This window comes from Macrosteles quadrilineatus, unplaced genomic scaffold (assembly GCF_028750875.1).
Source record: "Macrosteles quadrilineatus isolate MER2022 unplaced genomic scaffold, UCM_ALF_1.0 Scaffold_143__1_contigs__length_268001, whole genome shotgun sequence".
Taxonomy (NCBI): Eukaryota; Metazoa; Arthropoda; class Insecta; order Hemiptera; family Cicadellidae; genus Macrosteles; species Macrosteles quadrilineatus.
In genome coordinates this window covers 248,757-264,620 of record NW_026542736.1, presented here as the reverse complement: position 1 = coordinate 264,620, position 15,864 = coordinate 248,757, and the positions used below count along the sequence as shown (strand labels likewise).

General features: G+C 36.3%; 1 protein-coding gene across 1 annotated transcript; it reads right to left on the bottom strand.

The window, feature by feature from the left end:
* Positions 1 to 811: 811 nt before the first annotated feature.
* LOC128982171 (uncharacterized) lies at positions 812 to 9,872 on the bottom strand. The gene is made up of 4 exons (XM_054401228.1): positions 9,674 to 9,872; positions 7,915 to 8,162; positions 7,061 to 7,163; positions 812 to 1,094 (listed from the first exon to the last, which is right to left on the bottom strand). The coding sequence occupies exons 1-4, from the start codon at positions 9,689 to 9,691 to the stop codon at positions 906 to 908; spliced, it is 558 nt and encodes a 185-aa protein (XP_054257203.1). The 5' UTR covers positions 9,692 to 9,872; the 3' UTR covers positions 812 to 905.
* Positions 9,873 to 15,864: the final 5,992 nt, after the last annotated feature.

Below are 15,864 nucleotides of genomic sequence, written 5' to 3'. Positions count from 1 at the left end.
AGCTGCTTGAATTTTAAACAGTTTTTTCATTAGTAAAATATACCTTTAAAGTACTGTATTGTCTTTGACTATTAATACTTCAGTATCCAATAGCTTTGACTATTATATGTCAATGCCAATAGTCAGTGGTATGGTAGGAGTTAAATGTAAACGAACTAAAACTTTCTCTAATCCTACCAAAGTAGTGTGTAAAATGTGTTCTATCTATATATTTTTTTATACAATACTGTAGCATTTTGATTCTACAATTCAAGCCAAGCACAGTGTTAATGGGAATATTTTCATTTTGTATACAGCTTAAAAGTAAATGACTTTCTTATTTTAAACGTGCATTTGCCCTCCATCCAAAACTACTGATCTAACTGATATCTCTTACTCCCTAAAATCTCTACAACCTCAATCTGTGAGTTAGAAATGCTAAAGTAGGTAGTTCTTACACCCCCATCACTGCCATGGCTGTGCTGGGAAGCAACAAAGTATAAAAGCAGCCTGGGTATACCTTATTAATAGAAACGTTATCAATTCAATTCAACACACTGACACTGACTTGATAAACACTGTCGACACTATCCACCTTTCACTGACATTGTAAGAAACTGAGTTATCCACAAAAATGTAAAAATTGGAAAGATGAAATATAAACATTTTAATTGGAAATGGCTAAACATTTCTTGCAGTTTTAATCATTAAAAAAATATGAAGAAACTAAAATATGAGGCATACATTTTATTGTGTGAACAAGGCTAGAATCCAACAACTAACCAGTAACTGTTAAAATATTAATAAGGGTAAGAAAAAAAGAACAACTTAATAGTAACAATTAATTTTTAATAGTGTGAACTACAAAAAAAGAAAAGCACAGTCTAAGATTTACACACAAAAATGTTGTATAAAACTACTTATTTTTATTTATTTCTCCTTTGTGAGATGTCATCTAGCTGATTTTTCAGCTGCTTCAGTTCATAGTCGGGGACATAGCGTATTTCCTCATGTTCTTGCTCGTGAAGATGAACGCTAAGATTAACTCCCTGAGGTAATGCTGCTTGGACTAATTCAGTGAATAAGGTCATTTTTGTTGAAGGTACATCCACAACCTACAACAGTAGTGGATTACAAAAAACAAAATGGTTTTAACATAAACTAGAGGACCCTGTGCTGCTCCTCAGCGTTGAAATATCTTATTTGATTGAGTAATACAGTTTCATGAACTTAACTGATTCAAACTATCAATATCTGAAATGGAAGCCTTTATTTCTTGAGAGTATTTTAAAACCAAGACAAAAAAAACTGAATTAAAAAATGGAGTTACGAATCATTGATTGCAGATTTTTAGCTCTAAGCTAATTATGATTATTGTGGATTTGTGATTTTTTTTTTTAAAGAAGATTGATTAAAGTAAGAATTAATAAAACCAAATTGGTGTTTTTTGGTAGAGTAATTCAGAAGATAAATGTATGATGATGTTTGATGGCAAATCTGTGTGTGCATACTTTAATTTAAGACCAAAACTATGAAAATCGGTCAAGTAGCAAAGCCAAACAAACTCAGAAAAGAAAAACCAAATTTAACTCCCATAAGAATTGTACAGGGAGGATGTTGTTTGGTTCATAACTCAAAATATACGTCAGATAAACGAATGCCGATGCTTGATGGCAAATCTGCAAATAAAAATACTCCCGCCGCAGCAAACCTGTCGACGAAGCGAATTTCCATTTGTCTGAATTGATTTTCAATTAAATATATTTTAATAACATTAGGTTTAACGAGTACCTAGGTTTGCTGCTACAAGGAAACTAATAAAGTGTGTTTTTTAGTAAAATATTGATAGCTTAGTAGAAAATAAATAAATTTGCCAAGTTTGATCAAATTATATCCATAAACAAGCAAACTACAACATTTGGCAATATTCTCCATATGAATAACATGGAAATTTTAAATTTACAGTTTTTTTTAATTTTCTCCATTACTAATAACCAAACAAAAATACTTTTATATACTAAATTATTCGTTTTTTTAAGCTCTCTAAAAAGGTCTAAAGAGAAATTGGGAAATTTTGTGTTTTGAGGGTCAAAAGTGAGAAAAACCAATTTTTACCCCATAAAACCCCCCGTAAAGCCCCGTTCCCATTGTCCGATCATGCTGGTTCGCTAACTCATTCAAGTTTATCCCGCTTTACACCTTTAAACAAAATTTCATCAAATCGGACAAAAATTACTCAAGTTATCGCGTTTACAGACGTATATATATATATATACATATATCAAAATGAAAAAGTAAATCGGTCCCGGATCTAGGTCTTACCGTGCCACCTACGGTAATAGCTACTTCCCTATAGGGAAATTCGCTAAAAGGACTGCAGTAGTTTAAAATTACTTAATATTTACATACTAAGCATTTATGTTTATTAAAACTGTTATATAACTCATACATAAATTGATTCTCTTCACTTTATATTCCCAAAATTAGGATGAAAAAATCTTGGTTGTCTAAATCATCCTTCCTCTTTTTTTGGATAGAGAGGTTAGAATAGACAATAGCCAAAGTGAAGTGATTAAAGAATTCCTTGATACCAAACACAACGGTAAAGTTCCACTATTGTGAGGTTTGAATAACTGTCTATTACAAGGAACGCAGCAGCGTTCCGCCCCGCCAAGTCCCCCAGCGGTACACAGCTGCTGCAGTGTATATATACATGACGTGACAAAGTGACTTTTTTACTCGTCTATAGCTCTGAAGAAACAAAAGCTATTAAAATAATTATTCATCCACTAGATAGGGGCACTCATTATCAACAAAATAAAAAAAAAAGAATTTAAAAAACGGTTGTGTTTGAGCCAAGAAAATCTAGTTTGAAAATTCGCAAATTTTCCGTGTTCTCCTTCTCCTTCTCCTTGAATGTTGACGGACCTACAGCCCAAACCACTGGCTCAATTTTAATGTTTTTTATGTTGTTTGAAAGCCCTTAACGTGTAGATGTGCCTTTTGAGGGTCTCAAGTCGGTGCGTTGACCCATAAACCCTTGGCAAGCCCTCAAAGTACGATTTTGGCCCATTTAAATAACATGGGATTAAAATCAAAACAAAAGAAGGACCAGCTGCGATTAAATCTTAATTAATTTAAACGAGGTGTTAGCCCGTCCTACGTACGGGAGTAGTCAGTTAAAACTGTGTATAAATCAGAACAGCTAGCTTACACGTATCAAGACAAATTCTATAGCAGCCTACAGTAGAAAGAGTAATTATCAATTGAGAAAGTGTATAGGCCTAGTCAACGATATTACCTTCCAATTCCATCGCATACCTGCCTCTTCCATAATCAATATCAACACAATACAATTACTCATACTATACACTATTTCCGGTAGGTCTGAATAGAAACTCCCTAAAATAAAACGAAAACATCCAATAAAATTCACAGTACACATAATTATAACGTTGGTGTCCTGACATCATTAAACGAATCGCCCACACATATCCTTTATATCAATTTCACTTCATCAATTGCTAAACAAATAAGTGTAAACATAGAAAAGTAAAAACAACAACATATAGTTTGTTTTGGTAAACAGCTGAGTCAAAAATAAAATAATATTCATTTGATCAAAGAGTTATAGTTTCATTTGATATTCATTTGAACTGGTCACATGTTGAAGGAATTTAAAACGTAAAACACGCTAGTAAAGCTAGTGGCGTAATTAATTGTCTATGTTTATTATCCATTCCGTTATCAGTTCTAATATCCTTAATTGAACCACCCTCATTGAATCAATGAAAACCGTAATTCCCCATATTCATTTATTTAAACTATAAAATATTCAGCGCCTCCAAACGTAACCACAACTAAACACACACCAAACAACTTTTTAGATTTCATAAAAGGATGGTTAGTCTTATTGCAGTATCCTAGGTCAATGATGACGTTGTGCTCAATCTATGACATTTATATCTGTATATCTTTGGATAAAACCTGTCTGGGTTGTGGTGGTAATTTAATATTGAATTCCTGAGGATTCTTGATCCCCTTCTTTATGACATCAATATTTCCGGGCCTAATCCAAACAAAGTTTAGTCATTCAAAAACATTGATTGTAAACAAACCAAGATGAATTCAAACGTGTAAAAAATGGATTTTCCTACCCTTTCCTAGAAAAGTTGAGTAGTATAATAATTTGCATATCCTTTTTTTAAGACTCGTGTACACACACCTCGACTTGTATACATCGATGGTGTTACTTTTCTCGGTGGTCTACTAATCTTACTTATTTCCTAAAAATCAATGACAAATCAGAGTAAATAAAATAACCTCATAGTTCTACAGAGCATTTTTATATTTAACCAGCTGTTAGTTAAAAGAAAATTATGTTGCACTAAAACAAACCGAAGATTGCAAAGATTTATTTAAAAAATCCTTTGAACATCCTAGTATTTTACCTATGTATATTTAAATAATCTGTCATCCTCTTATCAAAGGATTGAACGTATCAATGATTAGCATTACACATAGTATAAATAAGTCAACCCTTAGTATGTCTTTTAATTTTATCCAAATGCTGAATTTGTGTTACAAACGCTGAATGTTTACAGCTGTTATGTTAAACAAATTTATTACACCAAAAGCTAGGGTCTGACTTAGGGGAGGTACGAATGAGGCATTAGTTCAAAATTCCTCCGTGAACAGCGCTGTAGTAGAGAGCACTTTGGCAATGAAGGTTTACTAATACTAATCGCAAAAATTGTTCTGTTCATAAAATAAAATTATAAATGCCTCAAATTCAATTTTATAATTTTTTAAATATAAAATTAAACTATCATAACCTAACCGAACTAACCAAACTTGCTGATAATTAAATAATATAACAAATGTTTAGTGATGAAAAAATAATTCTGTTTATTAAATAAAACTAGAAATTGCTAAATTAAAATTTTATAATGACTTATAATAAAATTAAACTGTCATAACCGAACCAAACCAACCAAACTTGCTGATAATGAAAAAATCTTGGACAAAAAGTTAGTGCTACCAGCGGGATTCGAACCCGGGACCTTCAGCATATCAGCCCGGCACGCTGACCACTAGACCACCGAGGCCGATGGCCACTGACCGTATTGTTTCGGTAATGGCGTTCCTTCAGCTAATAAGAAGTCCACAGCTGTCATCGTAGCCTCTTCTGTACCTCCCCTGAGTAAATACCCAAAAGCTAGTTTAGAATCTTAGCGTTGGCTGCTAGACTTTTCAAAAATTAAAACTTAATTTCTAAATAACTGGGACCCTAAACTAAAATTATGGCTTCGACATTCCCTAGTTCTCAAAATTATCTTTCTTTCAACACAAAAATCATGACAATCCGTCGAGTGGTTGATTCAGAATCGTGAAATAAAAAAACACTGTTTCGTTTTAATATTATAGATGTTAGAGAAATTCATAGGAACAGCTGAAAAATTATTTTAAAACTTTGTATAAAGAATTTTTTCAGGTATACCGAATGATTTGAACTACTTACTATATAAAATTACTTAGAGCAGTGATATTCCCCGATACTTTCCATTTGAAAATGCAGTGTACCGATGGTAGACTGGTACAGCAGCTCGTCATTTTTAACAGTTTAATACTACTTATCAAAACATATGAAACCTAGGAACTTGAAACTTAGTACTAGTACTAAGGTTTGTTTTATGTATTGATACACTAAAACAAATAAAACAATCGGGAAAATCACTCTGTGAAAGTGATATGTAAATTTAGGATAAATGAGTTTTTCAATATTTGTTTTGCCTTATGCTATTTCTAACAAACCCAATCTGTTTGATTACATTTTTACTTCTCTAATAAGGGCTCAATTTACACTAGACTTTAGATATACGGGTTTAATTATCAGAACACTTATGAACACCAACGCATTTTATGTTGTTCAAGATGACCATTGATGAAATTTTAAAGTGAGTTTAAGCCCAGGGGGTTTGTTAAATAGTAATTTTGGTACGTGTGTCAAAAAGCTTTTAATCGGTTTAAAGCAGATAAGACCAAAAATGTAGAATTTAGTTCTACACAAACAATATTATTGAAATTAAATGAGATGTAGTTGTGCCGTGGTCTATATATCAGAGAAAAGAGGATTTTTATTTTAACTGTTAATTTTCTACAAAAATAAATAAAATCTAACAAAAAACCACTAAGTGGTAACACTTTCCCCGCCAAGTCAGCAATCCAAAAAAGATAATAAATCATTACTTTTTCCGCCAAGAAAAACAATGTAATGTATGTAAGTTTGGCCACTTGGCGGCAGACTTTTGCTTGATCACTTTAGAAAATAGGTACCATAAAACTAGTTTCATTGAGCAAGTATCTCTCCCAATAGTACATTGCTAGGTGAGAGCTTATTTTTACAAAATTTGACCTTATTTGTGCCACATTTCATAAAATCATAATAGTGATGGTTTTATATTTACTGATTACCTCGAAATTATTATACTTAGTTGGACTAATTAGTTAGAGAAGTTGATTTGTGAAATTATCCACCAACGTAACTTTAATGAAAAAAAAACAAGCAAAAGTCTGCCGCCAAGTTGCCAAACTTACAAACATTACATTGTTTTTCTTGGTGGAAAAAGTAATGATTTATTATCTTTTTTGGATTGCTGACTTGGCGGGGAAAGTGTTACCACTTATAGTCCTCGCCACCCTAAGTTGAGGCAGCCAAAGGCCGCACTAGATATACGCCGTGCAGCCTTGGGCTGCCTCAACTTAGGGTGGCGAGGACTATAGTGGTGTTTTGTTAGATATATTTGTGATGATCTGTTTTAAACCATCTCACATAACTTCCAACAAGTTCTCGATTTCTTTATTGGGGCAAATCTTGGAAGGACTATTTTCTTTAAGGGTTCAGGTGCCTCAAGACTCATAACCAATATGGCTCAAGGAAAACTGCTCAAGGATTGTAGGTTAGATGACTGGACTCAACAGGATGTATACTTTACTAATTTGATGTTTGGGCTATTCATAGAGAACTGTAATTAGATCAAATAGATGGATTTAATTAAGTCTTAAACTTCAGTCTACATACCTGTACGTTACGTTCGTATGTCCACAATTTGTATTCACAATCAACATTGGCACTGTTGGGCTTGAATTTTTTTATGTTATCAACAGTTGCAGGCGTACCCCAGCTAAACATCAAAATAACCTGAGCTGATAAGTAAGTCAGTGTAATAAACCTGATTAAAATTGTTATTCAATGTTTTAGTTCATACCTCTGCAAACCATACAAATACAATCTACTGTACCGGTACCGGTATTGTAGCTCCAGAAATGCAAACAGACTTTTAGGCAAGTTGTATTATTTAGACAAAAATGCATAGCCTATCGGTTACATATTGCACGTTGTAATTTTGGTAAGAATGTAGCCTATGTTTAACTACTTTTTGTGTCAAAAATAAAACCAGACTTTAAAACACATCTATATAGTAAAATCTGAAGCTTATTTTTAAGTGTTTTGCTTCTTAAAGCTTGGGTCTGTTGATGTCAACTAATGAATTCTCTCTTCTTATTTTAAACTGCACACTGATTAAATAATACTCCATAGAGGATTATAGAACAAATACATTTGATTTTAACATTCTAACTAATCATTGATTATAATTACAAGGGGCTATTATTAATTTGAAACTTTAAAATTATTAAAGATAACTTGTTTAATTTGGTACAGTATTAAACATAGCTCAATTAAGATGGTTTAACAAATAAAAACATTTTCAGCCAAATCTGAGGTCATGGGTGACATTTTATATTTTTATTTAAGTTAGATTATTTCAAATGGAAAAGCCCAAATGGATTGTTTCATTTGATTGAATGCCATATATGACCAAGCATTATTTTGTTATTGGCCAGCTAAGAGGCAAAAAGTAATAGAAAACTCACCCTTCTTCAACTTCAATATCCAGAGATTTTGCTATTCTGTGAACCAAACTTTGGTAGTTTTCCAAAACAGCAAAATCATAGCCCTTCATTTGAACATTTACAATTTCATATTCAGGAATTTCAGGTTTAAGATCCTCTAGGTAAGGTGGGTCGAATTGATCTATAAAGCTATAACTTCTCTGGAACACTTTTGTTTGGTTTCTGAATACCTGTGAAGTGCGGCAGGCTTGGCAAATACTCCGTAAAGCCTAGAAAAAACCAGAAAATCTTCCATGTTTTATTTTAACCTCACGCTGCCTGCTTTGTGCTTGTCATTGCCTAGTATAATGGGGTTTAAGTGTACAACTTCTGTTCAGTAGGCCAGAGTTTGATTCTCACCAGCCACCACCGATGACTATTTGCTATAGGGCCTATAATATTCTTGAGTGTGGCAGATTGCGTGAAAATATAACAATATATTTTGTTCTTGAAACCGTCTACGCAATCAGGGCTTATAATGCACTAGGCCGTTATACTTAACTTACGGCAGCTTTGCGGGATGACTCCATCTTCAGGTGCGTAGAGGTACACTAAACTATGGTCTTGTTTACACTTGAAAAGTCTTCATTTGCATTGCGTCAGGGCCAGGGGTTAAATAACTATTAGGTAACCATATAAAAACAGGACGGATAGGTACACAAAAACATTTAGAGCAGGTGCACGGCTCAAAAACTGACGACCGACTGTTCAATCCTGGTCACTGCAGGGCCTATAACTTAATAACTTAATGCCAAGACCCAATTGATTTGAGTAGGTACCCATCTTAAGCTGAGGGTTACAGTGGGACAGGAGTCAAATCCAATCGGTAAACATTACAATTGTTGACGTTAATAATATTGATTAACTTACCTACGCTAATACTGTATAGAAAAACTAAGTTAATTTTGATTAAACTGGTGAACTCTTAAGATACATAATATAAAAGTTCTGCATCTTTTCCATTTTTTCAATTTTGCATTTTTACAGTAGGTACAGTAGGCAAACATAGATAGTGACAGTCATTTGTCTACGAGGGGTACAGTTTCTTAACTGGGCTAAGCTAATATTGGCTGCACTTTAGTATCTGTCCTACACTCATTTTAATGAATAATATTGATATAACTTATAGATTATTCGATATATCGATTATTTCATTCGCATAGTTATGTAAAGTTAACCTAACTAACTAAATTTGATAAGTTATATCAAATGAAATAATCGACATATTCATTCGAATGAGTGTAGGACAGATATTTAAGTGCAGCCCTAATATTGATTGAGACTACCGATTAATAATCGATAGTTAAGGCTATATCTATATTAATTATAAAATGAAACTGTCATAACATAAACTAACTAATTAAACTTACTGATGATGAAAAAAATTGAACGAAGGTTTAGGCCTACTAATCGAATCGATAGTTTAAATCGATATTAGCGTAGCCCAGTTAAGAAACTGTACCAATTTGCTTAATTCGGAGGGCCAACAACTTAGGTCCACAGTCCAAGGACTCTGCTTTTTCCTTGTCCCTGCAACTTTGCAGAGCTTTAGGCTTTAGAGCTTTTCAAGAAACAACAGAATTTTTTCCAACAAGGGTAGGTCCACATAGCCCTCAAATGTAATGGTAGACTTCTTTAATAACTTAGCCTAATTTATTTTTCTTAATTAACTTGATAATCTAAATTGTAAATGACTGTTCAAAGCATTTAAAATACTGTAAATGTAAGAAAATGTAGTTACCAGTTGAGTTATCATCATTGTTAGGCCTATGCTGAAAAAATGTATTAAGTAAGATAAAGCAGTCACTCAAGAGCAGATTATATTTCATTTACTAGAAACACATTTTTAAATGTTTTTAAATCCAACTTAAGAGGATAGTTTTGAAGTTATTACATAGAATAATAGGATATTATAAACAGATAATTTTAAAATTTCTAAAAAAACAAACATACATAGCCTCTAAAGTGTTTTTAATTTTAACTTTTAATTCCTTCCAATGTTCAATATCAATGACTTTTTGGGCTCAGCTAGCTAGTCACAGTCAGTCAGCTGAAGGGAAAGCTGTAGACGAAATACACCGCATAGAGTACTTTAACAGAATACAAATGTCGTGAACTGTTATACAATATTAGCACAGTAATGTAATTCTTGAATTATTCTCCCAAGTGGAGGTGTTTAGGGATAATCTAAGTAAAACTACGACGAAAAACGAATTTAAACTATAAAATAATCAAATGTATTTCTCATTAATGTTTTCATGACAAGGAACAATATTGGACACTAAAACAGACAGCTGATAGTAAAACAACATTCATATCATCTGTATGACTATTACAAATAAATAGAAAAGGCAGGCATTTTCAACACTTTCCCTTATTTGCATAGTCCAAGATTTTCTCGCAGAACTTGAAGTCTTGGTCGAGGTATAGGCTTCGTCAGTATATCTGCTAGTTGATATTCTGAAGCGATGTGCTTTACAGTCAGCATACCTATATTTATCCTGTCTCGAATGAACAGGTACTTCCGCTGAATATGTTTTGTACGAAAGTGAAACTCGGGGTTTTCACAGAGTTTTCTTGCTGATTCGTTGTCAACTTTCAGGATAGGAACAGCAGACAATCCTATAAGTTCTTTGAACAAACGAGCAATCCAGATTGTTTCTTTTGAACCAAGATTAGCTTCAATGATTTCAGCTTCACAAGTTGAGTCCGCAACTAACTCCTGACGACGACTAAGCCAAGTTATAGCTGCACCCGCGTATTTAATAATAACTCCACTTGTTGAACGCATTGTAGTTGGACAACCAGCAAAGTCCGCGTCACTATAGCATTCCAGTAGACGTGTTTTAGCTTTGGATTGGTACACTAGCTTCTGGTCCACAGTGCCGGTCAAATAGCGTATAACACGCTTTGCTCTTGTGACATCATCTTGTGTAGGATTTTCTAAGTGACGTGATAGAACACTTACACTAAATGCAATGTCAAAACGAGTACCACGAGCAACATAAAGTAGGGCTCCAACTGCCGATCGGTATGGAAAATCGGAGGCTTTCCCTGGTGTTTGAGCAGTGAGCTTCTCTATAGGAGTAAGTACTGGCTTGCATCCTTCCATGTTAAATCGAGAAATGATCTTCTTGATATAGGCTGATTGGGAGACCAATATATCACCATCACTATGAGAAATTTCGAGTCCGAGAAAGTATGACACTTCTTTAGCAACAATTTCAAATTGTGAACGAAGTTGACCAATAAATAAGTCCATTTCAGTCTGACTAGTCGCTGCGACTAATCCGTCATCAACATAGAGTGCAACAATGATTTTTCCAGCAGGGGTAGGACAAATATAGACGCAGGGATCTTCACGGCTCTGTCGAAATCCTAAGCCTTTCATGAAGTCGTCAAACCGTTTATTCCAGCATCGAGGTGCCTGTTTCAGGCCGTATAAGCTGCGTTTGAGACAACAAACACGATTTGCCCCATCTGAATATCCTTCAGGCTGCTTCATAAAAATCTCTTCTTCAACGTCTCCGTACAAGAACGCAGTTGAGACGTCAAACTGCCGTAGAACCATCTTCTCAACAGCTGCGATGGACAATATTGATCGAACGACCTCCAGACGAGCAACCGGGCTGAAGGTTTCAGCATAATCAATACCAGGTCTTTGCGCACATCCTTTGATGACCAATCTCGCTCGATATTTGTCAACACTTCCATCAGGATTGCGCTTTATTCGGTATCCTTCAGGCTGCTTCATAAAAATCTCTTCTTCAACGTCTCCGTACAAGAACGCAGTTGAGACGTCAAACTGCCGTAGAACCATCTTCTCAACAGCTGCGATGGACAATATTGATCGAACGACCTCCAGACGAGCAACCGGGCTGAAGGTTTCAGCATAATCAATACCAGGTCTTTGCGCACATCCTTTGATGACCAATCTCGCTCGATATTTGTCAACACTTCCATCAGGATTGCGTTTTATTCGGTATCCTTCAGGCTGCTTCATAAAAATCTCTTCTTCAATGTCTCCGTACAAGAACGCAGTTGAGACGTCAAACTGCCGTAGAACCATCTTCTCAACAGCTGCGATGGACAATATTGATCGAACGACCTCCAGACGAGCAACCGGGCTGAAGGTTTCAGCATAATCAATACCAGGTCTTTGCGCACATCCTTTGATGACCAATCTCGCTCGATATTTGTCAACACTTCCATCAGGATTGCGCTTTATTCGGTAGACCCACTTGTTGTTGATAGTCTTCTTTCCCGGAGGGAGTTCGGTCAATTCCCATGCACCGTGTTTATGCATGGACGCCATTTCTTTGTCCATTGCTGTTTTCCATTCAGCACTATCTTCTGAACTGATGGCTTCAGTGTAAGACTTAGGTTCATCGTCAACAAGAAGAACTTCGGCAAAGTTTGACGAGAGGTAATCGTTTAGCCACTCGGGTTGCCTTCTTTCCCGAGTCGAATGCCGAGTTGCAGGATCGTTGGATAACTCTCCATCTTCACTATCACTGCTACTTGACGGGTCTTCAGTCGGTATAGGCGCATTATTACCCTTCACTGGAGAACTAGGCTCGCCAATAGTCTCTTCAACTTCTTGCCAATCTTCTTCGATGTCATTGGTTTTATCAATCTTGATAGGCCACTCATCTTTCTTGTCACAGTTCCGACGATTTCGTGAAAAACGACGTCACGAGAGACTACGATATCTCTTCTCTCTGGCACGTAGATTCGATATCGTTCATCACCATCGTATCCAACCAGGTAACCAACCACAGCTTTCTTGTCCATTTTTCGCCTCCTCTGAACAGGAACATGGACGTAGCACTTTGAGCTGACCACTCGCAGATGTTTGATCCTCGGCTTTTGACCAAACCAGAGCTCAAAGGGTGATTTGTTGGCAACTGCTGACTTTCCCACTCGATTCAAAACATAGCCAGCAGTGATAACAAGTTCCGCCCAGATCGCTGCAGGAAATGTTACATTTGGATTGGCGTACTTGAAGGTCCGGGCCATTTCGACGATTGTTCTGTTTTCTCTCTCCACAGCACCATTTTGCTCGGGTGTATATGGCGCTGTCAGACGTTGGTTAACACCATATTCTCTGAGAATTTGACGAACTCCATCGTTGTCAAACTCACCACCGTTGTCGCTGAGAAACTCTTTGACGTGATGACCAATTGTGCTTGCTTTAGCCAACACTTCACGCAACGCTTCCTTCACAGCAGATTTTTCCCTTGCGACAAAACAGTATCGGTACCTTGAAAAGTGGTCTTTTATGACGATCAAGTATCGGTGACCTCCGAAGGATGGGTCAAACGGGCCGCAAACATCACCAGATAACAACTCACCGGGGGCTGAGGGGCGTTGTCGTGTTCCAAATTGTAGACGGTGTGCCTTTCCGAACTGACACGGTTCGCAGATCTCGAAGTTGGCTGGCACTTTGATACCCATTTCGGATTCGAGCTTCGATCGGACGTAACGTTTATCCATGTGACCCCAGCGCTCATGATATAACTGCAGAATTCGATTGTCTTCTGCTGCATTAGCGCAAACCTCAGACGGTTGAACTGTGTGAAATGAGGCACGATACAAAGTTCCACCACAGTTTCGAGTACCTTTGAATACAGTTTGTTCGTTAATAGTGAACCGACACTCGGTATTAGTCGATTCAAACCTGCTATTAGGGTTTCGATCATGAGCTGCGAGAATGGACACTAAGTTCCGAGAAACGTCAGGAACATACCAGACATCGTTGAGTGTGAACGTTTCCAGTTTTCCATTTTCATAGTTCGCTACTTCAACGACTCCACTGCCAAGAGCTTTTATAACTTCCTTTCCCGCCGCCTTTACTGTTGCGTTCGAGTTTGCAGGAAAAGGTTTGTACTCCGTGAACCAACTCAGATTTGACGTAATGTGCCGCGTAGCGCCATTGTCGATCCACCACTGGTCGTTCGTGGTCACGATATTCGTGTCACTGCTGATGGAAATCAGCGCACTTCGGTTGTCGGTCACGTTAACTTGCGAGCCCTTCGTTCTCTTCTTATCAGTGTCACTCGTTTTTGAACTAGTGCTAATGCCGTTAGCTCGAGCTGGATACGCAGGCTTGCCGTCAGCTTTCCATTTAGAACACTGGCGAATCCAATGACCTTTCCCCGAACAGTATTTGCACAAAGTGTCACCTTTTGGTTTCCTATTCTTCTGACCACCGCTGTTTGTGGCACTAAGAATGTCACCAGCTTTTGAAGTAGGAGCAACATTACGCTCATGAAGGATCAATGCAGATGAAACATCTTCAAGTTTCTTGCTCTCATTTGCCTTCAAGTAAGTAGCTAGACTTGAACGATTCAAAACGCTTCGGCAAAATGTGTAACACTTTTGACACAAACAGGAGCTCAAGAAAATCTTCGACCGTTTGGATGTTACGCGTTTTGAAGCCAGCTGCAAATTCGCGGTTTTGATTCTTCAATCTTGAAAGCACGGTCGGGGCATCCTCGGTATCATCCCATTCCATACTGAAGAAATCCAAACACTGACGAAACAACTGATCTTCTGCCTTGTTATCGAACTGCTCGATCAAAATGTCCCACGCTTCCTTAGCTGATAATCTTCCGGAAATACGTTGATGTAGATCATCACTAACGCACTGAGAAATAACTATTTTTGCCTGAGTCGTGGATTTATTGAATTTCTCAAGTTCTTCCTTTTCGGCTTTAGTCGGAGGCTCAGAGAGGGTAGGCTTTTCTCTTTTTCCCTCGACGATATCAACCGCGTCGAACAACTCTAGAACATCCAACACTCGATCTTTCCACGTCGGCCAATATTCTGCTCCTTTCAATGGTTTTATACCTTTCACGTATTCCATTTGTAGAGCTGGACGAACTCGATCGAAAGATATACCAAAGAAACAATACTCTTGAGACAGAAAAATACGTCAGTATAAATTGTTCTTACCGTGTACGTAGTAGACTAGATTTCCCAACTCTTGAATTATTCTCCCAAGTGGAGGTGTTTAGGGATAATCTAAGCAAAACTACGACGAAAAACGAATTTAAACTATAAAATAATCAAATGTATTTCTCATTAATGTTTTCATGACAAGGAACAATATTGGACACTAAAACAGACAGCTGATAGTAAAAACAACATTCATATAATCTGTATGACTATTACAAATAAATAGAAAAGGCAGGCATTTTCAACAGTAATACCCACAGCCGCCTTTTCACGGCCACCTTTGCCGCGGCCTGGTAGAATTGGCAACGTTGCAAGTGGTGTTGTCTAGCGCCAGACATCCCATTAGATAGCATGGCGGACAGGTGACACCAGCTCATTATTTCGCGTATTATTAATTTAAAATTAAAATTTATTGAAAGATCGAAAATAAAACATATAGAATTGAAAACAAAAGCATTGTTTAAATTAAAAAGCAATTTTGTACTTTTAAGGGGGAGTCAATATTGTCATAGTCCAACAACCAAGCTTTCGTAAATACACAAATACCATTAGCTGTTGCCAAACTAAACAGCTGTTACAACACCACTAGCAACGTTGCCAATTCGAAGGCCGCGGCCTGGAGTTAAAGGTGGCCGTGTTACAACTCTACTTGCAACGTTGCCACTTCGAAGGCCAAACATAGGTTAGTGTATGGTAATACTTATGGGAGTATGTTTTATCTATGGTACTGTAATACTAAATAAATTCTTAAAATCTCAAGTTTTTGATTGGAATTTAAAATACTATTAAATACTATTATTGGTATAGATGTTTAAGGTAAAATATATGTGTTTTACATTTTTATTTTGTTAATGAGGCAACGTTGCAAGTAGGATTGTTTAGTGTCAGAGTCTGCACTTTATTGAGGTAATTTTAAATTCATGAACATAAATGTATTAAAATATTGAAAATAAAACATACAGAATTGAAAAC